Raw genomic sequence first — 26,374 nt, 5'->3', positions numbered from 1 at the left:
AAGGTGGGACTGGCCTTGATTTACAATAAGTGGAATGACAATACCTTAACACTACCTTGGGGACTCTGTTTACAAGCATGGCGAGAGTGTTAAGCAAAGGCAATAGAGCGTAATCCTGTATTACAGGTCAGATCAGATAAGTGTGGCGCTTAAGTTGACTGACAGATTCAATTTGCTCAGCTGTGCTGCAGACGAGGCCCGTCTCAAAGTGTTGAGCAGGTGAGGAGTGACTACTTTTAACACTGCATTGAGGTAATATACTTCACATATATAAAACAATTCAATAATGAGTTGACAAATCAGACATATATTATACACTACAACACAAAAGCAATGCATTACACATATGGATGTATTCATTTTGGAACCCATCCCAGCTTGGATTGGGCATGAAAAGGCTGACTTAACCTTTTTAAATCTTTTTTTTGTTCACTAATTTTGTTTATGACCAAATGCGTGCAACAGTCCCAACCAGGGGCGGAGCCATGGGTGAACCTTATGCAAGCTGCCCGACGGGACAACCAACTTATTTATGAAATTCGTCGTGTATGTCATGTACAAAGCACATCTGTTAAATTTGCGAAGTGTGGGAGTTGATGCATATACAGTACATATTTACCCCATGTACAGCCGCATCACAGAACCTCTAGTGTGACCATAGTCCTGGTTTTTAAGCAACCAGTAAAGAGGAAGTCTAGAGGCTCTGGCCTATGGAAAAGGTCCCAGGTTTTATGACCATTTTAAAGTCTAATTTGTTTTAATGGAAAGTATAGTGATGCTTTTAAACAAATTGAGGGTGATATTCTTGCAAATTCAGTATCGGTACATACATTTGAATTGAGAAATGTTTATATATATAATTTTCATTATATACAAATAATATTTATATTTATTATATAAATCAAAAACAGCTGACTAACCCAGAGAAGATATGTGGAGGGATTTATTTTATAATTAACTCTGTTTGCTCTGGTAACTGCAGGATCATCAGCCCGCACAGATTCTTTGAGCACATAATCATTATCTATTTTTAGAGCATTACAGTAGACATCTGGACACATCTATCTGCATGCTGCAATTTATCCAGGCCTTGCCTCAGGTGGCTTTCACTCAATGCAAACATTTGAGGGAAAAACAGTGGTAGCCAAAAATATCATTATGGATCGATACAGGCTAAAAGGTATTTTAGAGCTCATGGCGTGCCCTGCAGAACAAACTGGATATAATTTGAAATATTTGCAAAAACAGTGATAAAGCAGAATAAAGGAGGGACAGGAGTGTCTGAGTCCAAAATAGCACTGCTTAGTGAAATGGTATGATACAGAATTTATAAAATTCATGCTGTAAAGAAGACATTCAGCATGTACCCTAAATTAAGCAACACATCATTACCCTCATCAAATATGTTATGTTTCCATCTATGTTTTATTGGTCAGTTTGTTGCTCAGCAGGATTTTTCAAGTTCAAAAACATTCACATGCATAGACAGAGACACAGAGATAAAAACGTGTTTTAATTGCTTCATTACCCCAAACTTCCACTTTGTTTATTGAGCTTGAGGAAAAAAACATGTTCTTTTATATTATAATTTAGCTCTCAAACAGTATGTGAGCATTTTGCAGCAGCAATGAAACAATGCAGATCTGAACTGTATTGGGGAAAGTAATTTATTATCGCATTATAATCATATAATTATGAGTTTTGGGGTGACATAGATCACACCTGATAATTAGCCATATGAGGTAAATGCAGGCCATAGGATAAATGTCAAAATGCATGAACATATAGAATCCCCATAGGCATATAGCCATCTGTACCAGTACATCAATCTATTGAAATGACATACAGGACATCTGTGAAGGAGACATTTAACGCCTTGTCAAAACATTACCCCTGTGACTGTTCTCCGTAACTTTGACAGACTACCTTGTCAAGGCATGGAGCATTTTATGCTTCCCATCTGCCTCGTCCTGCTGACAGGTGGCTGAGTCAGGCAGCCTGGCCTGAGATAGCGCCACACTCAAACCCACATGTGCTGACCCATTTACCTTTTATATGCTCACTTACACCATTCATGTATCAGTTTTGTGTGTCACCAATCTGTTTACTTCTTTCCCTGTCTTAAAACTATGACTGCATGGCTAAAGTTGTGATCCGAGGTATAGCAAATTAGTTTTTGAATTAGAGCTATAAAAAAATAATGTTTTAAAAAAATATTTTTGTTGTTGTTGACCTTATGACTTAATTTTCTAGATTAATAATTTTTCACTGTTACTGTCATTTGTTTGGACAAAAACAAGAGTGAAACTCCTCTTTGCTGCGTGTAATAGGCTGCTATATCAGATCATAGTCTTCAGCTGTTTGTATTAACTACATATTGGGAACATTTACTACAAATAAAAAATACAGCTTGTTATTCCTCAGAGCATTTTCAGACACTTCATATTTTACTTTTTTTTTAAAGCATTATTCATTTGTCTATTTATCATGGATGCTTTTTGGGAGGCTTGAGCAATAAATATTTTAATATTTTGCTGCTTATTGCTCAAGTTTGCTCGATCTAGTCTCTGACTTTCTTGTTTGATAGTTTGCAGTATTTTTTCACTGCAATCAGCAGTCTGGAAATGACAATGTGAAAAAAATGTGACAGTGAATCTAGCCATTAAAGTTTAAGGCTGGGCTGCTGAATAATGAAAGGAAACTCGTTATGGGGAACTGTAAAGCTGAAGGAAACTGATTACAATAAATTTTAGTTTCACAAACAGCTCATTTTGCAACCGTCATATTGTTTTAACACTGTCATTTGATAATGTGATATAAATATGACAGCTGGACCATTTGTGAAGTATGGTTTACTTGCTTCTAATCCAAATTCTATATGCAATTGCAAAACAGGCCCATAAAAAGCCCCATATAACACCAGAAAAATGTTGTTGTTTTTTTTATCGTGAGTATTCACCTCAAAATGTGTAGGACAAGAGAAAAAAAATTAAAACAGTCATGTTCCTTGGCATTTATTTGTCCCATCTATTCAGACCAGAAGCCTGTGTCAAAGGGCAGGAGTTCTGTATGAATCCAAGATGCAGAGAGACAGTCTTTAATAATAACACAAATAAATCGTCTTCCACCAAAAACTCAGCCCCTGATTTTTTTGAAAATCTGTCTCCAAGTCGTCCATCATGGCTGGCCCTCACCACTGTCTTGTAGACCTTTCCCTTCATCCTCGCTGACACTCTCATGTCAGAGCATACCTGATACTTTCCTCCACCCGTTCCAACCTGCCTGCACACGATTCTTCACTTCCTTTCCACATTCTCCATCACTCTGCACCGTTGACCCGAGGTATTTGAAGTCCTCTACCTTCTTTACGTCTATTACTTGTAACCTCACTGTTCCCCCCTGGGACCTTCTCATTTTCACACGTGTACTCTGTTTTACTCCTGCTCACCTTCATTCCTCTCTTTTCTAGAGTATACCTCCACTTCTCTAAATTCTCCTCAACCTGCTCCCTGCTCTCACTGCAGAGCACAATGTCATCTGCAAACATCATATTCCAAGGGGCTTGCTGTCTCACCTCATCTGTTAGTCTATCCATCACCATGGCAAACAAATAGGGAATCAGAGATGATCCCTGGTTTACTCCCACCTCTACACTAAACTCCCCTGTTACTTCTACTGCACACTTCACTGCTGTTGTACAACTGTCATACATGTCCTGAACTACTCTGGCATACTTATCTGCCACTCCAGACTTCCTCATGTAGTACCACAGTTCCTCTCTAGGCACCCTGTCATGAGGTCTCTCGCTGGTGATGCGAGATAAGTAAGAAATATGACTTTAATTTGCATTTGTAATTTGTAAAGATTTTATGCCGGATGGTATTCTTGCTTGGGAAACTAACTAACAACCAAACCCTGACACATTTCGTAATATTCATTCTAGCATGTTTGAGCTGGTCAGGAATGCCATTAAAACTTGTGTGGACTTTGGAAAGATTATGTGCACAATCTTCACTCTAACCTCTTCTCCATACAGAGGAGGATCTGCAAATTCACAATATGCAATTTAACAAAAATGAGGTCAGGATTGGGCTGAAAAAATATCATTGTTATGCTTATAATTATTATGGTCAGTGGAATCCAGAATCCAATGAACATAAGCTTGAGACCACAGTAGAAATTCACATTTTAGTCTTGCTGTCGGAGCACTTCAGTGGAGGGGCAGATTTAGGTGAGAAATTGAGATAATAACAAGCATTCACAGAGCTCTTGACAAACTATAACGCAACTATATCATATTGAAAGTAAGATTTAAAAAAATAATGTGATTTGCGGAGCTGAGTGCCTGGCTCTATGGTAAGTAGGAGATAACACTCAGACTGGAGAAAGCTGAAGGACAGGAGCTCTCAGGACTGTCAACCTCAGAGCACACTCTGGTCCTCTGGGATGATCAGCTAATGCAATCTCCTTTCTCACTGTCCTCAGCCTCTGATCCTTTTTCCTTTCCTACCCCACTTTTACTCATCGTCCACACATTCTTCACGCTGTATCTTATCACTCTCACTCCTATCTCCATCTTCTACCTTTAGTCCCCCCCCCCCCCCCTCCCTGACAACGGTTTCTCATTCAAGCTCTTATCCTCCTTTTTCTGTATCTGTCCAGCCTCCCTACCACTCACTTTGTATTGTAGCTGCCAGGAAATGAGAAAGGCACTCAATTGCTGTGCTCATTGAGTCATTAATGTCAAGGTTGTGGCGTGGTCTGTTGGCCAACAAGCAACATTTAACAGACAGTGTGTCTCGTAGCAAATGTCAGCTGTATGTTCAAACAAGACAAACATGGTTTAATATGGGTCTCGCTGATAGCAGAGTCTTGGATGGAAATCGTGGACAACAGAATGATAAGAGCAGTATTATCGGTGGGCCTGGCTAGCCCTGTGTACACAATGATAGCATGATTTGGGCTTCTAACAGCAGCAACAGGGAGATATCAGATGAGGGCAAGCCTGCCAAAGGGACTCATTACAATGTAACCTCATAAACCTGTCTCTTATGTGAACATGACAGGCCTTTTTTTTTATTTTTTACTACTTAGACACACATGGCGGTTTACCAACTGATAAGAAAAGCAGGGCATATGAAGAGCTGGTGCTTTGCAAATTTATTCTGCAATGTTCTAAGGCAACAAAAGATAAAATGAAAAGAACAGTTCCACTTATAGCTCTAGAGAGTTTCAGTATTTTTTGAATAATCATTCTTGCTTAAAATGCTTCAGTTTGTAAAAGAAAAAGAATAGAAAAACAAACTATAAAAATAAATAAACAACAAAGTATTTCCTGGGATGTTGTAGAGTAAAAAATAGCCACACGACCAGTGAATACAAGGATCAAAGACCATCAGATGGACATGTACAATTTAAACTGCTCGTGGATTTGCTCTATTACCTTTAAAGTCCGAGATTAGTGAGTACAGGTACACAATTATCTGCACCTGCTCAACCAGTTAAATCATCTCTATCCTTAATCAGACCAAGAAATGGCAGGGATTAAATTGGAATTGTATGGTATATTCCATTAATAAAACTGATTGGCCAAGAAGCTGTTATACAGTATTTATTCTTTATTAGATAATTATTTAACTCATCATTCAGCTTCATATCAATGTTTGTGTGTGAAAGAAAGAAAACAAAATGAAAATGTAGACTGCGTAAAAGTGCAGTATACAGTATTTCTATTTAAAGCCAATCTAATTCCATAACCTGTGGTGAGAAGAAAATACTTCCCCAGTCTGACATATAAACGTAAAAAAAGTGACTATACTTTGTTACACAAATGAAATATGGAAGAAAGAGTGAGAAAAAGAGAAATTAGAATTATCCTAAATTGAACAGACAATAGTTTGAGTCAACATAGAAATGTGAATTCAGCCTTGCAGCTGAATTCTTGTTAAAAGCAACAGTAATTTACAGAGCTACTTATGTAGGAAGGTGCCGATTCAGTGGAAGAAAATCTAATTTGAAGAAGCAGCAAGAGTTCAAGCTGCAACTTGCAAAGACTAAGTAGGTGTGTGTGTGTGTGTGTGTGTGTGAGAGAGACATGAGTCTTGAACATATATGAAGACAGACTTCATTCACACTGTTATTTTAGGACCCATGAATTCAATAGTCACTATCAAACTTGATTTGTCACATATGCCCTCTTACTGAGACTCTAAAGGCCAGGCGAGAGCATTTTTACACAATTTCAAAGCAAATAAGCAAGGGCTAAGTAAGTGGTTTAGTGACCATAGTGACGTTAATGGAACCTCATAAGCAAGGCTGTGAAAAACAGTATGTTGATGCTCACACTGACTCCTGTCAGAAGACACATTTTAGTTGAAAGTAGGGTTGGTATCATACTGTCAAAACAGAAGCTATTTGAGAATGTCTTACGTTATGAAGCTATAAAGCTATTTATACCTGAAGAAAATAAAGTATTGACTCTCTCCCCTCCTCACTTTCCTCAAAATAAAATAAAAAGATTTGTGTTTTCTTTGACATAATCTGATTCTGTTTTTCTAGCATGAGGAGACACTGTTTTAACTCACCTTGAGGCCTACACCGAATAATCACTTTGTGGAGGTGTTGTATTTTGCTTCTCTCATGTAAGTAGTTCAGGTTTTATATGTTGAGAAAAAAAGTGAATTAACATTAATATATATATATATCTAAATTATATGTTTGCTCTGCTTCTGCCAAGATAATCTATACATTGTTCAATATGAGAGCCACAACTTAACAAGGAATAAGGAAAAGTTGTATGATACTTAAGTCAGTCTCTCCAGGCTAAAACTCTAGAATAATACAACTTACTATTATTTACTTTTGCTAGTGAGTATGTGTACCTGCCCATCAAAAAAACTGAAATCTACACTACAGCAACAACAAACACAACTGGGCATGCTGTATTAACAAATATATCTTTCAGTGTTCGCATGTGTAAACCTTCTTTTTTTTTTACTTTTTTTCATTATATCTAACATAAGCTCCCTGGGAGTGTATAATTTAGGGTACAAGTGGTGATTGTATTTTACTTTTCTCCTCTTTTGTGGTGGTTTAAAATTGAAATCCTGTCCTCTAAAGTATATAAGCTGCTGCCTATTGTCAATTCCCTGCTCATTTTGCTAATCCCTGGTTGACAGCTTTCCTTGTGTGTAGTTCTGTCTCTGCCTCTCGTTTCCTCTTGAAAGAAATAAATAAAAAATCACACTCTATATTTTAGTGCAGCAAATTGCTGCTAATTTTCATATATAGTTTCATGTAATCGTACCATAGAAACCATTATAATTTCCCAGAGATCCACATCTTTGTAAAATACAGTATTGGCTGTGGCTTCAGTAAATCAAGAAAACAATGCCGTATGCACAATAGCTGATCTCATCAGTTTGAATGTGAATGAGGAAACCAGACCAGTGGAAGTCTTTTAATTTTCTGTAATCAAATGCGTAGACACATCGTACATCCATCTGTGCTTTCGTTAATTCAAGTAAAATTCAAGTTTATAATTTTAATCAAACATTGTAATTAAAAGCACCATAGATCTGCCAATGTTTAATGTAGTCTTGAGTATACCGTAGTGCTAAATGTTCTATGCAGTCTACTAATTATCTATTGCTGCTGCGGGACCAACGTTTCAATGAAAAATCTTTGACCAGTGTTTTACATCTGTATTCTTGTAAGAATATTGTTGTGAAAGCAGAGGCCATTTTATGAACTTTAATTCATTCTACCAAATTCCAATGATCCAGTAAAGATTTTGCCTGCTTCAGTGCAATTTAGAGACGAACAGTTATTACTGTTTAGCGGCACTGTACATCAGAACATTAAAAAGACTCACTGATGCATTCATCCTTGACATAAGGACAACTGAGAGATATATTGCTTTGGCCTTGGAGATTTAGATCTACCGTCTGTTTACACGGTTGTGTAAACAGACACATAGGCAACAGCAAACCTCCCCTTTTATTTGACACCTCTATTTCACATGCCCTTACTTCAAATGGATCTAGATATTTACCCTGAGGCCTTGCCTCTAATAATCATATGGATAGAGAAGTACAATAATAATGCAAACACCTCTTGCTCAGAAAAATAAGTCAATTGATGAGCATGTTGCTGGAAATGTAAACACATCATGACATCACCTGTGATAGAACAGCAATAATCTTAACCACTGTCATGTGAGGGGTCCTGTTAACATGCATGCTTGTTAACAGGCATTTATTTGAAGAGTAGCATAATGCACAATAGACTCATTAATTATAATTCAATAATTATTTTCTGACGTCCATTCATATCACTCTGACAGAGCTACATACGTAGTTCAAACTAGCAAGGTAAAAGGAGGAATAGCTCATACCTCACTGACGCGGCATACAATTAACAGTGACATGGTGTGAGATAAAATGGCAGCCACTAACTCCCAAAGTCATGTTTTACATAATTGTATGGGAAGTAGATATTGTAATGGTTTGAAGTCAGTTTTAAGATTCCCAGCGCCTTTCATTCTCCATCCAGTAAGACTCTGCAGTGGAGCAATCATATAAAAAGAAAAATATCCTCTTGCTTTTGTTGCAGGCTTTGCTGCTTCTCAAATAAGCTGCTGGCTGAAAGGTAGTGCCGAGGATTGGATTATCTTAAATACTTGGTTTCATTATTGATTTGCTCATCCTTTCCATTGCAGCTGAAGTAACAGAGAGGGATTCATGCGGTATTCCATGTGTAATTGTGGAGAAAGACCTGGGAGAGGGGCTATAGTTCATTATTTAAAATAAGGCTAAAATGTTATCATTTGGCAGGCAGCAGTGCCTTACATCAAAACATAACCCTCGTGATGTAACGTTGCCATGTAAGCGGATGATTCATGCATTACAAATGTTATAAATTATGAAATATCTACACATTCTCTACAGTCGGCTTGTCAACACGTCTCACTCTAACATTAATGCACAATACTGTGGAAACTGTATTATAGATAAGCTGTAAATCATGTATAATCACAGATTTCATGTGCCATTATTCCCATTTAATGTTGTATTTGTTTTCTCCTCCACTCTCCTGCAGCTGCTGCCACCAAAGATTCACAATTCAAGACAGATATTTACCAGAATACAAAGCGACACATCCAAATTCAAACGTTTCCTCAACAATTCAAACACATTTCAACCTATTGCATAATGTGCATTTATTATTGAATTGGAGTATTGCAGTATAGTTTGAAGTATACAGTACTCACCTAGTGGCAGCCTGTTTGCCAAATATATTAAATTCAGTGTAAATACTTACCTCTGTTTAAAATTAAATTAAGCGAGAAAACATGCACTGTGCATTTGCGATTAACCAAGCACTACCTTAAAAAGTATTAGTTTATGTATAAGTATTGTTATTTTGATTAATTGTCCTTGAACTATTGCAGCTTGCAGAAACACATTTAGTGTAAAACAGGAAGTAGGTGCAATATCTTCAAATTCCCATTATTTAATACAGAACCAAAAAGTCACAAAGGGCATTTTTCTATATATTTACTGTATATTATGCTCAGATGCTTGTATTCTATGTTCTCTAAAACAAAGGAGTATAAGAGAGTTAAGCTCAGCCAGTTTGTCAAAAGAGTAGTGTGAGCTAGATTCCTGAAATGGAAAGGCTACTTCTGCTGCTGCTGCTGCTGCTATACACGTAGGTGTTCTCTCCGGTGTGCGTCACATTGCTGAAAAGCTGCAAGCACACTCTGTTTTCAAGCTTGATGAACAGCAGGGAGACCTATCAGTGACAAACGGATCAAGTGGTGTGTACAGCGTACACAAGGGACGGACTGAAATGACCCAAGCTGCCCCAACATTTGTGCCAAGTTAATGAGCTGATGCATGGAAGCAAAAAGCATAAAAGGACATGCAGAATATTGGTAGTAAGACACCCTCTGGTAGTAATGACGGATTTAATTGCAGATACTTGTCAGTCATAGAGGTATTAAGATGGATGTCATGTGTCTTTGCCCTGTTCATCCAAATTACTTTTGACTGTATGTGCAGGCCCGAGCACCTAACTGGCGTAAGGGGGGCCTATTGTTTTTGCTACACAGAGAACAGCGAGTTGATGATGACCTCCTGAACATATTTGCAAAAACACAACATTTTGCACTCAATTCAGATCCTCGCCTGTGAGTTACCACTGCTACCAACGACACCACCATGTTGGTGGAAAAAACACTTTTATCAAACTTTTTCCATCAGCACAATGACCATACAAGTGTTTTCTGAAAATACTGCAGGTTTGAGGAAAGCAGTTGTAGAGATGGGGAACAACATGGAAATGTTTTGTTGGTTGACATCACATCACATCGAAATGCCCACAGATTACTGTAAATTGAATATTGTTGATGCAGGGTTATCTTCATTTGCTTATGAAATACTGTTTTTCATTCAGGCAAAAATATTTAAAGGTATTGAAATAATTTTACAATCTGTGAATTCAGCAAACCATCAGTGAGTTTGCAGTTTCCCTCGTAATATAGTGGACAGTATCTCTGCCTGTCATGTGGAAGACTGGGGTTCAATCACCTGACGGGGAGGTGTTCCTTTGCTGCTGGCGAATTTACTCCATCTTCACGTCATTCACCGTTTCCTCGAGTCACACAACTCAATCGGCTTCCCTTTAATCACACGTGGTCGTTTTTACTCTGAAAGTCAATGGCAATAAAAAATTAACATATGAAATCAGTCAACTGCTCAGGAAAAGTCATGAATCAAAATTTTACACTCTTCATATTTACAACCTTCTAGATTTCAGACTTTTAGATGGAAAAAATCTACATTGTATCTCATCCATCCAAACGCCCTCTGCCAGAGGGACGAGTTAAAGCTTCCGACACCTGTTCCCTCATTCACGTCTCAATTTATCATCTCACTGGTTGACATCCTGACAGTCAATCATATAGTAGAAAATAACACCTGCGGTCAATTCAGTGAATGAAAGGTCTGTTTTGAATTCATCAGCTGTAAATATAAAGGTTATTAGTAACCAAATGAGAATGAGGCATCTATCCCAAATAAAATATAGTTATGATTTTTAAAAATGCTAATTTTAGCTTCCACTGCATAGTTATTCATGTTTTCTAGTTGTGCCATAAACCAACCTTTAATGTATTACTTTATATACTTTATATGAGAATAATCATTTTTCCTACATCAGTGCTTGATTTCTTAAAGATTATGCCAACATATTTTTATCCCTGTTGTTATTTCACAATGGAATTGTATGTTTCTTTATCTCATATGTACGCACTTGTTTACTTTCTATTGCACTGTTGAATGAAATTAAAGTCAAAATACTGACTATAAAACTTTAAACAAATATGGAAATGTTATGACTTGGAGAAAGGTACCTTGAGATGTTTAAGAGGCAATCTGGGTTTTCACTGTTAACGTCAGATTATTGATTTATCCAAAAGCCAATATTCTCATGAAAATGTGTTTTGTAGGTGAGAGCCTCCTCTTTCTGAATCCTATTTTCATCTTTCCGTGTGAAGCAATTGCATCCTATGCCTAGCACAATTACTAAACCATGACAGCCCATTTCAGCTTTGCCGAACTCTTTACTTACCATATGACCATTACCATGCAGATTGGTCCATTATCCTTCACAATAGGACACTTATTTTCGGGTGAAAGTTATATTTTCTGTATCTCCTAAGTCAGTAACCTGAGACATTGGTCTCGTCATATGGGGACTTTAGGTGATACCGGTAAACTCAGGTCTAAAGATTCTTAAAACTGTTGTTTAAACGCTAGTTTACATCTGTGTATCAACTCCTGCTGCTGCTGTTTTGTGATATGTCTGTACTTGTGTTGTATTGTTATTTGTTCAGCCATAAAATAGAACATAAAATATTCAGGTTTTTTTATTATTTATATTTAATTTAATATTTTGTTGATGGAACGCTGGTGTCCCACCTCTGTGTGGCCCCCTGATTCCAGTCCTGACAAATACCTGCCAAACCAGAGATACTTCTGATCCCCCAGGCCGACAAGCCAATTCATCTTCACCTGCATGCTAATTTGATTCTGTTTGTCATAAGCAGCAGTCATGTCAAGGAGAACTGAACTAGATATGCTAAAACATTCACCGTCTCCTCAATGAATGTGTCTTTCAGGAATGTGTCCTGACCATAATTTGGGTGTCACTCATACTCAAATGTAATTAATCAGACAAACTCAAGTGCTAAAAACCTTTTTTTTCTGTCAACGCATTTTGTTTCTTCTACAGCAAACTGTAGGCTATCACTGTAATGGCAGTAAAGTATAACTGTGATAATTTCATTCCATACAGTATATTTAGAGGGCAATCAGTTTGGTCCTCAATGTTCACACGCTACCACAGAGCCAATAAGCTGTGTCAGGTTTGCAGCACTAACAGGATTAAGCCGCAAGACTTTATGTCTTTTACAGCTGCTGCCAGCCACAGGGCTGGAAATAATGTGATCAGTTTTGAAGCAGTTCATCATGGAGGAAAACACCTCTTCCTATGAGTGCATTGGGAAGAGCTACACTTGCATACAGGCACCCTGGAACATTCCTATGGTTTGCAAATACGTATTTACAACGTAGGCCAAAACGGCATGGACACATATACATTTTTTAAATAAGACTGGACAAATGAAGATAAATTCCATTGACAACAATTCCTGCAAATGGAGTGAAAGTTCATGGGACGATGGGCAATCACCCTGTTAATGATTATGGTGATTGTCAGTATTAGCTGAGCACAGTTCATAAAGACTTTCTCAAGGCCCTGTTGATAATTCTAATGGACAGGAATAGTGTCATGCATGAAATCTTCATAACTACCAGGTGGAAAATAACTTTCCACTGTAATGACGACTCATCCGGGTTGTACTCCACCTCTTGCCCGTAGTCAGGCGAATAAAACAGCCGTAGACAACATGATTGAGGTCATCTTGTGTACAAGAAAATGGATGGATGGATGTTTTAAGTACATAAGCACATACTTAAAGCTTGGGTACAGTTATGAGAATCATGAACATTTTTAATGTTACCTTAAAATAATGATAAAATACTTCTACACAAAGAAATAAAGCAGACATTTAAATGCTAAGATTGTTGACCCTCTGTGGCAGTATCTGTCAGTTGTAGTTTACATTCTTTGGGTAAATGTGAGGAAATTATTCTCGAGTGCATACTGATTAGCCCAAGGGGAATGGTAATAGAATAAACTACCTGCTGTAGAGAGTACATGCTTTATTACTCTATTATACTTGAAAGCTGCCGAGGACTGTTAGAGGCCTTCTTTCATAGCAAAAATCACTGCCACATATTTGCCTCAGGCTAGTTTCCATTGCAGATCCATTAATTACTGTTTGTTTTGCTCCATTTTTTGCAAATGAAATGAAGGTGACTTGGGCATTATGGCACAGTGGTTAGCGCTGTTGCCTCACTGCAAGAAAGTCCTTGGTTTGATTCCACATGGGGCTTTTCTGTGCAGAGTTTACATGTTCTCCCCGCGTCTGCATGGGTTCTCTCTGGGTTCTCTGTCTTCCTCACACCACCAAAAACATGCAACTTCGGTTAAATAGTCACTGTAAATTGTCCGTAGGTGTGAGTGTGAGTGTGAGGGAGTGGCCTTGCCATGAACTGGCGACTTGTCCCGGGTGAACTCCGCCTCCCGTCCAGTGTCAGCTGGAATAGGCTACGGCAGACATGGGCAAACCCAGGCCCGGGGGCCATATGCGGCCCGTTGGTCTTTTTAATCCGGCCCGCCAAACTTGTCCAAATTATGTCATTAAATAAAATTGTATTATAATTAAACCTCATTCATTTGACCTTTTCCCCGTAATGCTACCTGTAAAAGGCCAAATCCTTTAATGCAATAGCTTTCATGTGTCATTTATATTAGCTCACACAAATACTCCATCCATCTGTTCTTGGTCCGGCCCCTATGTCAAGTTTTAGGACCCATGGTGGCCCGCGAGTAAAAACGTTTGCCCACCCCTGGGCTACGGCATAAACCCAGCTGAAGACGAGACGATTACCTTCAAGAAGATTAATGAATGAAGGCCAGTCCAGACTGGTTTATGCTGAGTTGATTCATATTTATTAAGAAAATACAACTTAATAATATAATGGAGAAAATTTCACACATTTCATATACAATTTGATATTACTCTAGGCCTTGACAATTATATGTTTTTTTTTCTTTCTGAATCACAAACAGACGCATTCTGTCTGGACCGCTGTAGACATTGAGAAAGGCCTTTCTCAATAGACACACACCCACGCACACACACACACACACACACACACACACAGAGTCTTTCATTCATTCAAACATAGTAGATTCTACCATGCAAGACTTCATCTAATGAGTCGGGGGTTACTGACTGAGGTGAAGCTTGTTACATTCTGACTGAATTATTTGTGCTTGTTTTTTCTTGTTCCCTGTTAGTATTGATTTGGGCTATATGATATCTAATTGTGATGCAGCATCCTGTCATAGTGTTGTGGTGACATTATTCTAACACAATTTAATTGCAGCAGGCCAGCACAAATGGCCTAGGTGTGAGATAATAAACAGCCTGTCTAGTGAAAGCAGCATGCTGGCAGTGCAGCAGCTGTTTCAGCCATCTCTCTACGCCATAACAGGATGCACTGAGGCCCAGAACGGAGTATAGGTCAACTGTATTGTGTCATCTCCAAAATACATTTATTGGTTAGACATGTATGACAGAAAAAAATGCATTCTCTGTAGAGAGGACATTAACCACTTGGTTATGACAGAGTGGAGAAGCACTCAGAAGACAAGTAAGGGCTGTGAATTAAAGAAACAGCAACTCATGACAGAGTTTAGACACTTTTTTTCATACAATGCATGAATATAAACATGAAGGCAAATTTGTGCATGTTAGCTTCAAACTAATCTGCAGTCCAAAGCAAAATTAGTTTGCAAATTGAAAAGAACAATACAATATTGTGAAAGCATTTTAAATGCTACAACATTGTAACAGTGATTATTTGCCCTTACAGGGGCTAACAAGTGTAAAATGGCTATGTGTGTAGAGCTAGTAAAGTGGGTTTGGCTCAGGAAAGGCTGGCCTGTGAAGTGACTGCAACCTACATCATTAGAGAGCTATGACACAGAGGAATACTAGCCAGGTGGTCAAAGGTCAGTGCAAGGATAAAGCAGCAACATACCCTGGAGACGTATAGTGCAGACCTGAGTAGTGCTGAAAGTGACTAGTAAACATGGATGTGTTCTGCCTAGAGGCTGGGAAAACGGCAAGAATGTAAAAAGCATCAATTTGGAAGGGCAGCATACAAGAGCATGAGTTTCACACGATAAAGACAGCCAGAGAGAGGTTATACAGAAAATCAAGCCAAGCGTGAGTCACTGTGATCCAGCAGCTTCATCTAGTTTTAACAATTAAACCAACTTACCAGGGCCTCTGAACCGTGCATATGAATTAAAAGTATTTATATATAAAAATATAGTAATAAAATGGCATATACCAGAGTCAGTCACTCAGCAGTTTTTAGATTTCAATCCAATATGGCCACCTTACTGTTTGTCTGGGGGCGTGGCATAATTTTATTTCTTTTTGTCGTGATATGACGCATGTCTGTACTGAATTTCGTGGCTGTACGTCAAAGTTTGTGTCGGACCACTCCCCATTGGCGCAATGTATTTTGACTTTTGTAGGTGGCACTGTTTTTTCTTGGCCAATGTAAAGCCCCCCCCCCCCCCCCCCCAGTTTACATTGCCAAAGTCGTCTACACCATTACCCACATCCGTCCTGCTTAAGTCCAGATCAAACAGAGTGGCAGACAGAAATGTAAAGATCTTTCTTCCGTTACCGGCAGATTGTTGTGGTTTGATCAGCTCACTAGGCTGCTGGTCGTGTATACTTCCTCATACCATCATGCATGTACATCTTACATGTACATCTACAAAAAGAGACTCCTGTGGCCTGACCCAGGCATTTATTTCATTTCAGTGATGTCTTGTTGATACACCATGCCAGCTTCCCAGATTACTCCAGGGGCGGGGAGACCCATGTCAAAATGGCATTTCAAATGTTGTCAAGACCATGACAGATGGCAGCAGTTTGTTCAGGGCCCCAGGGAGGCCTGACTTGGCCCTGTTGACAGTAATAAAAGTCAGTATAATTGTTTTCTCTTTGTTTGGATAATTTATTTTTTTCCAGAATAATGGCTGGATAAAAAAAATAATAATTTAGAATTCAGTTTTACCTAAAGGTTCTCTATATCTATGCATATTCACAGCCATTTGTAAATATTTAGGATTAATGTAATATTTATGCCTAAAACGATGGATGTGATTAAACAGGAACATTTAAATTATTGAAGTAAACTTTAATGCACCTAGAATTTGTTACAAGTTTATTGTTTTGCCATAAAGATGATTTTTTATTAGAATTCGAATAACTCAAGTGAGATTATTTTTATTGCTTTGCCAACAGGCACGACATTGGGCAGAAGCCAGGTGTCAGCAAATGAGAGCAAATGTTTTTTTTAACATATTTATATATAAAGTGAATTCCTCACAAGGAAGTCCCTCATGCACAAAATGCTATTAATGTCTTAAAGCACAATAATAACTCTGTTTATATGATATGAGTACAATATGTACAGTATTACAGTTATGCAGATGACAGCAAGGTAGAGCCTTTTCTACGTAAGTGAACTGTGACTTGGCACACACCGGGTCAATACAAGAAAAGTAGCATAAGAGTTAATACATCTCTAATGCATTCGGTCTACACACATTTCCATTGCATAGACACAAATCCCTAATGCAATATTTGGAAGATCCATAACAGAGGCTGGAATCTGAATCCTAGACATGTTGCAGTTATGGATCCCATCCATTCAGAAATTTGACTTGGGAGATCACTATAAAAGGAATATGTCTAAGGTAGGGCTCTAAGATGAGGGGTTGCTGCTGTGTCAGGACAAAATTGATGCACAATGGGGGACTAAATGGGCCAATCACTCAGAGGGTCAGTCACATTGAGCAGGAGGAAACAGGCCCCAGGCTCATAACAGTTAAGAGACACAAGAGAGAGTGCAGATGATGAATTATGAGACCATGGTCACCACTATACATTACAGGTGTGAGTCTGAGGCTGAGTTGGTGTTTCACTGGGTGGATTGCTTCTCTGATCAATGTAGAAACCATGAGATAGCACTGATTGTATTTCCTTTCTCACACTCAATTTAAGAAACCTCACGTCTCATGCATTCTTTGGGAGCATTCGAATGTTTAACTAATTTATAAAATGAAGGTTGATTTTAAACATAATTTAAAAACGTAATACCGGTAATAGAAAATATCAAATAACCAAACAATTGTTCCTTCCCTCCCAATGCTTTTCTCTGCCAACCACTATCCACTTCTAGCTTATTCTAGATCACTTCTACATCTGTGAAAAGTGCACAATCGTATGGTGTTGATGAAGAAAAAAACCCCCAGAATACAGCATTATTGCAAATGCCGTGACAAATTATATTCAAGTCTCTTAACGGAGCATTTAATTTCAATCCTGTTTTAAGAAATAAAAAACATGTGTACATGAGCACAACTGTAGGTAATGTTCCTCCAATAAATCACGGCCCAGCTAGAATTTGTGCACGTAGTTCAGTCTCAAATCCCATCATCTAGAACGGCAGCATTCAGCCTTTAAAGGTCAAAGCACCTCGTGATGTTGATGCACGGGCATAAATTTCCAGAACAACACACAGAAAGCATATGTTAATTCATCAACATAGTACTCTCAGTTTGGGGACAGTTAGTGTGTGTAGCCATTCTGCAATGTAACTTACTTTTGGTCGCGTAAAAAATGGCTGTCAAAACATGAAACACTTTGGCAATGTCCACAATTCAACACTTTCCAATATGTTAGGCTCAATTATTCTTTTAGCAACAAATTTCTAGAAAATCCCAGTCATACTTCAATGCAATTGTCTGTGGGTTTTTTTTTTATATGACTTGATGACAAACAAAACATTCACCACTATATGCTGTTTGTTTATAATGACTGGGGTATCATTAAAACCCGAAATACCATGTGTTTATTTCCCCGAGAGAGAGAGAGAGAGAGAGAGAGGATCTGAATGTGCATATAGAATCAAAACGGTTTCACAGTTATTGTTAGAGTGCTGACATTGAAGAAACGCTGCCTTCTCTGTTGCTTAAAGTGTATTTCGTAAAAAAAATCTCAGACGGGAGGAATTTGTGAATGTTGGCGTCAAAAATTGGAAAAGGGCACTCAATATTTTTCAAACAAGATACAAGCACTCGAATCTCAGGTGGACTAAACGCTCCTTTCATTCTGCCTGCAACATGGAGTGGAACTCATTTACCTAGAGAAGAGTTAACAGAAAGACTGATTGCTTTTATTTTATTTATTCATTTTTATATATTGAACTGGAATTTCACCCTTGAGACATTTTTAAATTGAGGAATCTGTATCTTACACTCTCTCTGTCTGTCTGATGATAGGTAATTGATTTGTATTGGTGCTGGTGGCCTTGGAACACATAGATTTAGATAAGATCAGTGTTTCCCAACCAGTGTGTGCCGTGAGAGATCGCCAGGTGTGCCGTGGGAAATTATCTAATATCACCTAATTAACCATTGTCAGGTGTCTGTGCTGTAATAAAGTGTGTGCTGCCCGTAGATCGCTCTTCAGCGTTGTAGTCCGTTATCCTTGCACTACAAAATAAGAGCACACATTTCAAAATAAAAGTCATGCAACTGTGCTGCATTTACAGTGTGGCAGATGAAAAAACAAAATGAATTTTTTAAAAAACAGAAAACAAATATTTCCCAAAAAACAGTTCTTCATGCTTTGGCTTTTGCCTACTATACACTTTGTGAGTGCTTCGGTTCCCCTTTAAGGAGGGTCATCCTTGTCGCGACACGTGACAGTGGCAGTTTGGGATCACAGCAAGACGAGCAGTGACAGTGATGGAGAGGTTTATAACTAAAATACTTATCCACTTTGGACTTCGACTAGTGCAACTAGTTAATATTAAATATGAATATTTAAAATAAAATGAAAAGCACCTCAATCGCAAGAATTTTGTCATCCACTTAAAAATACTTTGACACCGCATACATACTCTTGCCACTAGCTTCAAGCTGCCTCCGTGTTTCGCGTCGCTTGACGGCATTCAAGCAATAGTGTCACTGGAGTAGAGAGGTCTCACTCTGTGCCACAACCTAACTCCAGATCTGATAAAAAGTAATGACAGTAACCATATATATCCGGGTCCTGATCTGTAGCCAACATCTGATTCCGATTGAGTCTGCAAGCTCTTGTTCTGATCAGGACGTTCCTAGTTTTTACCGTGCATGCCTTTTGGACTGAATCATCGCCTGAAGGACATTGTTACTGATGACTATTCCACATTATATATCAAGCAGGTACTAGCCTTAAACCTATTGCATTCTGCAGGATTGTCTGCTCTAAAAGGTCCATATATTAGGGATGAAGCCATCATCCTTAAGTTTGGAAAGGTATCAAAGGATAGCATCCCCTGTCTTCAACTGATTTAACTGGCAGCATGGCAAGAGGGAGTTACCTCGTTGTAGAAAAGCATGCTGCATCGCCTCTCTTCTTTCAGCATCACTGCAGTGGTAGTTCCCTCAGGAAGCAGAGCTTACTGCAGGCATTCGGCTTCCCCTAAAAATCAAATCCCTCTCCTCTCTTAAAATGATGCAGGTCTTTGAGGTTTACAGCAAATGTTAGTCAATAAATGAATGTTGATGATAAAATGCATAATCTGCATGTGTCCAAAGCTTCTATAGCACATAAAAATTGCACTTTTTTTTTTTTTTTGCTTTTGTCATAGTTTGTCTTTAAAACTTTATGAATGAGACACTAAATTAAGAAGGAGAAGAAACCTCATGGACCACCGCATAGACGTGCAATGAATTCATGAATCTAAAATAATATTGGTATCTAAAGACCGTGGATCTGGAAGGACCTCAGAGTAGCTTTGGTTTCACTGGGTGGTACAGAAGCTCCTCTTCAAAAAGAATATTGTTAGTGTGAGAATATGTTCCAGGGTAGCTCTGTGCAGCCCATGTGAATGCAAGACATGTTCTTTTCCAAACAAATTTAGCCCTGAAAAATGCAGTAAGGTACCACTGTGATTAAAGGAGCGCCTTCTTCATGAAACCGAAAACTCCGGCTTGGAGATAAAACATAGTTACTAACCCATTCATTTTGCTTTTGTACATGAATCTGGAGTTTCCGCTTCACTCATGTGAACAATGTTATGCCATGTCTATCTGAAATATACTGCTTTCATGCAGAATTCCTGACATAACATATAAAAGTTGCCTACATGTAGCTCCCATGTAAACTCAAATATTATTTACATGAGAAAAATACTAGCATACCAAACAGCAGTCTGGCATTAAGCACCCATTCATGTAAATAAGCCTTAGGATTAGAATAAATAAGAAAATGAGGTGCATTAGTGATGAGCCAGCAGAACAGGTCCTGGGCTCTGTTTTGAATAGGCAACAATTATGAAAACCAACGTGTCACATACTGGAAAGATCAGATCAGTTGGCATTATGGATTACAATAAAATATTTTGTCAAGGACTAGACTTAAGGCTTTAGCTTGCTAATGATCAGCTGATACAAATATGCAAATATGCAATTTCAAAATTAAAAATGTTCCAGTGAAAATGAAAAGGCGATGGCAGACAACGATAAGAATAGACCAAACTGCCTTGCAGCAAGTGCAAGGACAAAGTGTGACTATTGGATCCTGCTTCTAAAAACATGCAACTTTGTGAATTGGTCACTCCAAATTCTCCGTGGATGTGAGCGTGAATGGTTGTCTGTCTATGTGTAGCGCTGCAATGCACTGGCGACACATCCAGGGTGTACTCCACCTGTTATATTGTGTACAATATTGTGGTCATTTTTTCAAGGATATTACAATCACTGCAATACTTGTCTGTTACATAAAACATAATATTAGGTAAAATACACTAGATACACTTTTTTTCCCCAGAAAGTTAAACATTGTCTTAGTCTTCATTGTGTTTCTAGATATTTCCAAAGATTAAAAATTACAAGATGAGAAAATATGTCATCCTAGTCATTAAGGGTGGGCCACTTGTTCCACTGGTTCAGGGTGAATAAAAAAAAAGAAACAAACAAACAATACAGAAAAAACAACAATACTTTATTTTAACCATATTTTGTGTATGAACTACAAACTCTGGTCTCTATAATCAATCTCCATATATTTAAATGTCATGAAGAATGCTTACATGAAAATCGGTCTCTTTTTCCGTTACATCATATTTCTGTTTTTCACTTTTAAAACAGGTTGTTGGCACGTAAAATAAAAAAAAAAAAAAATGTTTTTGTTTTGTTTTATTTTCAAAATGTATATTTCATATAAATCTACGACGAGAACAGAGTTCAATCTCATAAAAAAGAAAAGCATGAGGGAAAAATAATGATAAAAAATATATAGATATCTTACGTACATAAGACAGCTTGACTAAATTGCAATAAATTTACGATTTCAAATTTTCAGACGATTTAACTCCAACTAAAGGCAAAAAGAAAATTTAATTGTGATCCACATCCCACCACTAGGAAATCAAACACAGACCAAGTAACACAAAACCAGATCATTCGACGGTTTTCAAATGTGCCAAACTCCACTTACATGTAATTCTGGGACAGAGAATGTAAGTAAAAAAGGCTGATATATGACAATCAATTATCTTATAGAATATGAATTAAAATGACACTGTATTTCACTCAAATTTACTGAAGAAATATTAAAGGTTACCTGGGTTCTCAAAATATTGTGAAAAAAGAAATAAGTCTCAATACCCAGATGACTAACATCCTGTATCTGCACCCCAATTGGTATCAAAGCTCCTATTAATAATTTCCACTGCAACCTTCATAGTCTGACCCAGCAAAGTGTGTAAAAAAAATTATAATAATAAAATTATGATAGTGCAACATTATGAAATTATTAAGCAGGTTATGGAATTTAATTTACATCCGTTAAAATATTACTCACAGATTATGAATATATATAATCTGTGCAATAATCATATTACATATCACAAGAGGACCCCAGGTGATACTAGTCTTGTGAGGGCTTTAGATTATTATCTTGCTGTTTAATTTAATTGTCTTTTCATACTGTCTTGAGATGCTGAAAAGAAAACCTGCTACTATATCTATTTTTCCTCTCTAATGAAATCCTTATTTAATTGTGGATAAATTATCCTTTCTGCTGCGAGAGCAAACCATCATTACTGGTAGGATCTACTAAAACCACTAAGAATCTAAGATGATGAAAGAATCTGATCTTTGTAAAAGAAAAAATCATATTCTTTTCACAGACACCTTTTAAGAGGAGCCTTAGGAGTGTTTGAGACTTCCTGTGTGGTGAAGAACTCATTTTAAGAGTTGATGTGAATGGTGGGCATGACGACTCAACAGAAAGGATATGCCTCTCATTATTAGTACCAATAGTTTGTCAGAAGAGGTCAACTCTTTATGATGACTTCCACATGAACCTGAACAAAAACAAAGCATGATTTAGGATGCTGTGGCCTGACCCTTTTATATATTTGACTGTTATGGGAGTTAAAACTGCACTCATTTTCTAAAAATAAACCTTGGGTGTCAGATCAAACAAATGTCTCCTTTCCTTTCCTTTTTCTGGCACCTAGTGCCACTTTAATGCTCGGGGCTTTGGACTGGGTTTCAGGGTATGGAGGCCTGCAAAGTTGAGTCCAACAATCACCCATGTGTATGTTAAATATAAAAGGAAATTGTACTGTTGCTTAGCAAGATGGAGAAAGGCAGATTCAACCCAAACATCTGAACAGCTGATTGATGACTGATCATGCATATTCACCCTCTTCCATCACAAGCCCTAATGCTGAAGGCCGTGTTCAGTGGTTGGGCCCGGCAGGGTGTGAATCTTGAGCTGAAAGGTGCTGTCCATCTGGGGAAGTGGCACCCAGATGACAGGCAATGTGCTCTGACAGCTAGATAAAGGGTTTATGGGCTTTCTTTTTCTCATCAGCTTTGCTTTAAGGTGAACAGGGTGGCTTCAACAGAACGTCTTCATGCAACCGTCTTGTTCATGCATCAGAACAAGCAACTGAAAGGTAAAAAAGTGAGGCCATGAATCATTGCAAATATGTGCCGGGATTTAAATTCAGATACCCCCCCCCCCCACACACACCCCTAATTTTATCTATTACAATTAAATTGATTCTAAAATATGAGCTAACTCATTTATCCTGTAACTGAAGTATTAGAATTGCTCTCAATGTAATTAATGTCAAGTTCCCTATAATATCCATGATGTAACAACAAAGATGTCTTAAATCGAAACAAACAGATTATGGATGAGATCATATTTTTTCATTTATAATAGAAACAAATGTCAGATTATTTCATAGTTAATTCATATAATTTAAAATGTAATTCAAATAGTGAGGCTCAACCTTTACAACAGACATATTCTCGTCATTTAATATCCTCATCAATGACTTATGAACATAACATTGAGCAGTTCTACCATTCACTCTAAAATAGCAAAACAGTGTTTGCTTCAACTTACAAATGGTCATAAATAATGATTACACAGATTTTTGCAACTATTCTTTGACATGTGGATAATGAGGTTATTCTTTAATCTGACACTTAATTTATCAAAAATATAATAATAATAATAATAATAGCTTCATGAGTTTTCTTTCAGCAGATGTCTTCAGAGTTTGAAAGCATATTAGTAAACCAATCACATTAAAATGAGAGAGAAAGAAAACATATATGAATTAAGTGCTGAAAAAAATAGTTGCAGAGTACAGTTTTTTTTTCTTGATTTAACCACAATACCTTTTTCTTAAATAAATAACTTTTGCTTTGTAAAGACACTTTTTGAAACAGTTGACATACCCTAATTTCCAAAGTCTTTGAAGGAAACATAACCAGTCACTGAGTTGACTGGTTATCAGACCATTTTTTCAAGAGCTTCGCATTTTAGCCGTAGTCCTGACAAGCAGTTATTAGAGATGTCCTGTCAGTAATATCTTCATATAATCCCATGAGTTTAATCTTTAAAAAAAACTAGATCTGAGTCTCTTGCACATTGTCTTTTGAGCTGGCCCGGATTAACAAAGGTTCATGCGCCGAGCTGTGTATGGAGTTGATGGTGGAGGTATGGTTGTATGCACTTTTATAGGTGTTATAGTGGTTGAGGTGCTCGTGCTCAAGAGGAGGCAGAGTCAGGTGGCCTTCCATGCCGCGCCCTCCTGTCACACAGTCCTCATCCACATTGATGATCTCGATTGTGCGTGTGGGCGCATGGTGGTTTTGCTGGTGGTGTTGTTTTCGCATCTTGTAGAAGATGATCAGCATGACCGCTGCCATGAGTGTGATTGCAACAAAGCAGCCAATTATGATCTTTGTGGTCTTCATGACCTCATCCAAGCCGTTCAGAGAGCCCTCCCCGCCCAGCTCCGTAACTGGAATCGTGTAAGTCTTCTCTGTGGTGCGGGTGTTGAGCGGGCTTCGAATTGTGGTGGTAGTTGTAGAGGTGAGAGAAACGGACTCCCATGTACCAGCGAAAGGGGTGGGCCCCACCTTCTGTTGCACAGAAGTGGTAAAGCCTTCATTATGGGGCGTTTCGATGGTTTCCACTGTAACTGTGGTGAAGTAGCTGAAACTGCTGTTCTCCGTAGAAGACACATTGAGCGTGGCGGATGCTGTCGTGTTACCTGCAGAATTACTTACCATACATGTATATGTGCCTGTGTCCTGCACGGTGACTTTGGTAAAGTTCAGAGTGCCGTCATTGAGCACGGAGATTCTGACCTTGTATGCACCGTGTGTCATGATGGATCCGTTGGGTGTAATCCAGCTCACCGAGGTCAAGGAGCTGGCTCTGCATTTCAGCTCAGCAGCACTTCCCTCTGTCACATTTAAGTCTGCAGGAGGCTCCACAATAACAGGAGCATAGCAGTGAAAGTAATTCTGGTCCAGCTCACCAATGTACCGTCCTTTATGATGGGACGGGGAACTGCAGCGAGCACAGCAGCTGGTATTTGCTGGTACCATCTCCTTAAGCCACCAACTCAACCAGAGAATGTCACAATTACAATTCCACGGGTTATGGTGCAAGTGCACCCTCTCAAGATGATGTAAAGGTGTGAAGAGGTCATGGGGCAGGAGGGTAAGGTTGTTATGAGCTAGATTGAGCTCCACTAGTGACTGCAGGTCGTCAAAGGAGTTCCGTTCTATGGTCTGGATTTGTGCATGCATCATCCATAGCTTCTGCAAATGGATCAGCCCTTTAAAAGAGCCGGGTCGAATGACAGATAGCTGGTTCCCAGACATTTCCAGCTCATCCAACTTCACCAGGGGGATAAGGTTGGGAATTCCTTTCAGATTGCACATACCCAGATTTAAGTAGCGCAAATTGTTCAGCCCTTCAAAAGCCCCCTCAGATATATATGAGAGCCGCTTGAGCTCCCCAAGGTCCAACCGCCGTAGTGAGGGGACTCTGTTGAAAGCATAAGAAGGAATACTCTCTATGGGATTATTCCTCAGCCAAAGCTCTTTTAGTTTCGACAGGTACTCAAATGCCCCATTTGGGATAGTAGTGAGACGATTATCAAAAAGCTCCAAGGTATTGAGGCTGGCTAGTCCATTGAAGGCCCCCAGCTCAATTTTGCGTATGTGATTTTTGCTCAATTGCAGGATCTCCAGATGTCTTAGGTGCTTGAAGCTGTCGACTTTTATAACCTGAATGAGATTCTCTTGCAGATTCAGGTAGCGTGTGTTTGTAGAGATGCCGTCAGGGACATCTCGTAGGCCTCGCCGTGTGCATATGACTTTGCTGAACTGGTTACTACAGGAACAGACTGAGGGACACGTCTGGGCGCGTACCAGCCCCGCCACCGCCAGCAGCTGGAGGGCCAGAAGCAGCACAAATAAAGGGTCGGACAAGGCCCGGTTCCACCTAGGACCTCGCATCATCTGTGGCTGCTGGGAGGAGGTCATCTTGTTTAACATTCATAATTCATTGACGGGTCTTCCACTCATTCTAAAGATGATTTGGACTCACTGGAAAACAGAAGAGAGGAAAATTAACGTTACAAATACAATATTTAAGTTGTTATAATTTGTTTATCTGTATCAATGTTACATACACACTGTACACACTCTCCAACAAATTCAGCCTTGATAGGGTTAACTTACTTTTGTCATTTTATGTGTGCACTGTCCTCCT

At 38.5% G+C, this 26,374-nt stretch overlaps 1 protein-coding gene across 1 annotated transcript; it reads right to left on the bottom strand.

Moving 5' to 3' along the window:
- Nucleotides 1-24,210: 24,210 nt before the first annotated feature.
- Nucleotides 24,211-26,157, bottom strand: LOC137912692 (leucine-rich repeat-containing protein 4C-like). The gene has a single exon (XM_068756826.1). The coding sequence runs from the start codon at nt 26,155-26,157 to the stop codon at nt 24,211-24,213; it is 1,947 nt and encodes a 648-aa protein (XP_068612927.1).
- Between the last annotated feature and the right edge of the window lie 217 nt (nt 26,158-26,374).

The sequence above is a fragment of the Brachionichthys hirsutus genome, unplaced genomic scaffold, assembly GCF_040956055.1.
Source record: "Brachionichthys hirsutus isolate HB-005 unplaced genomic scaffold, CSIRO-AGI_Bhir_v1 contig_939, whole genome shotgun sequence".
In the NCBI taxonomy this organism is placed as follows: Eukaryota; Metazoa; Chordata; class Actinopteri; order Lophiiformes; family Brachionichthyidae; genus Brachionichthys; species Brachionichthys hirsutus.
This window is presented reverse-complemented; position numbering and strand designations above follow the sequence as displayed.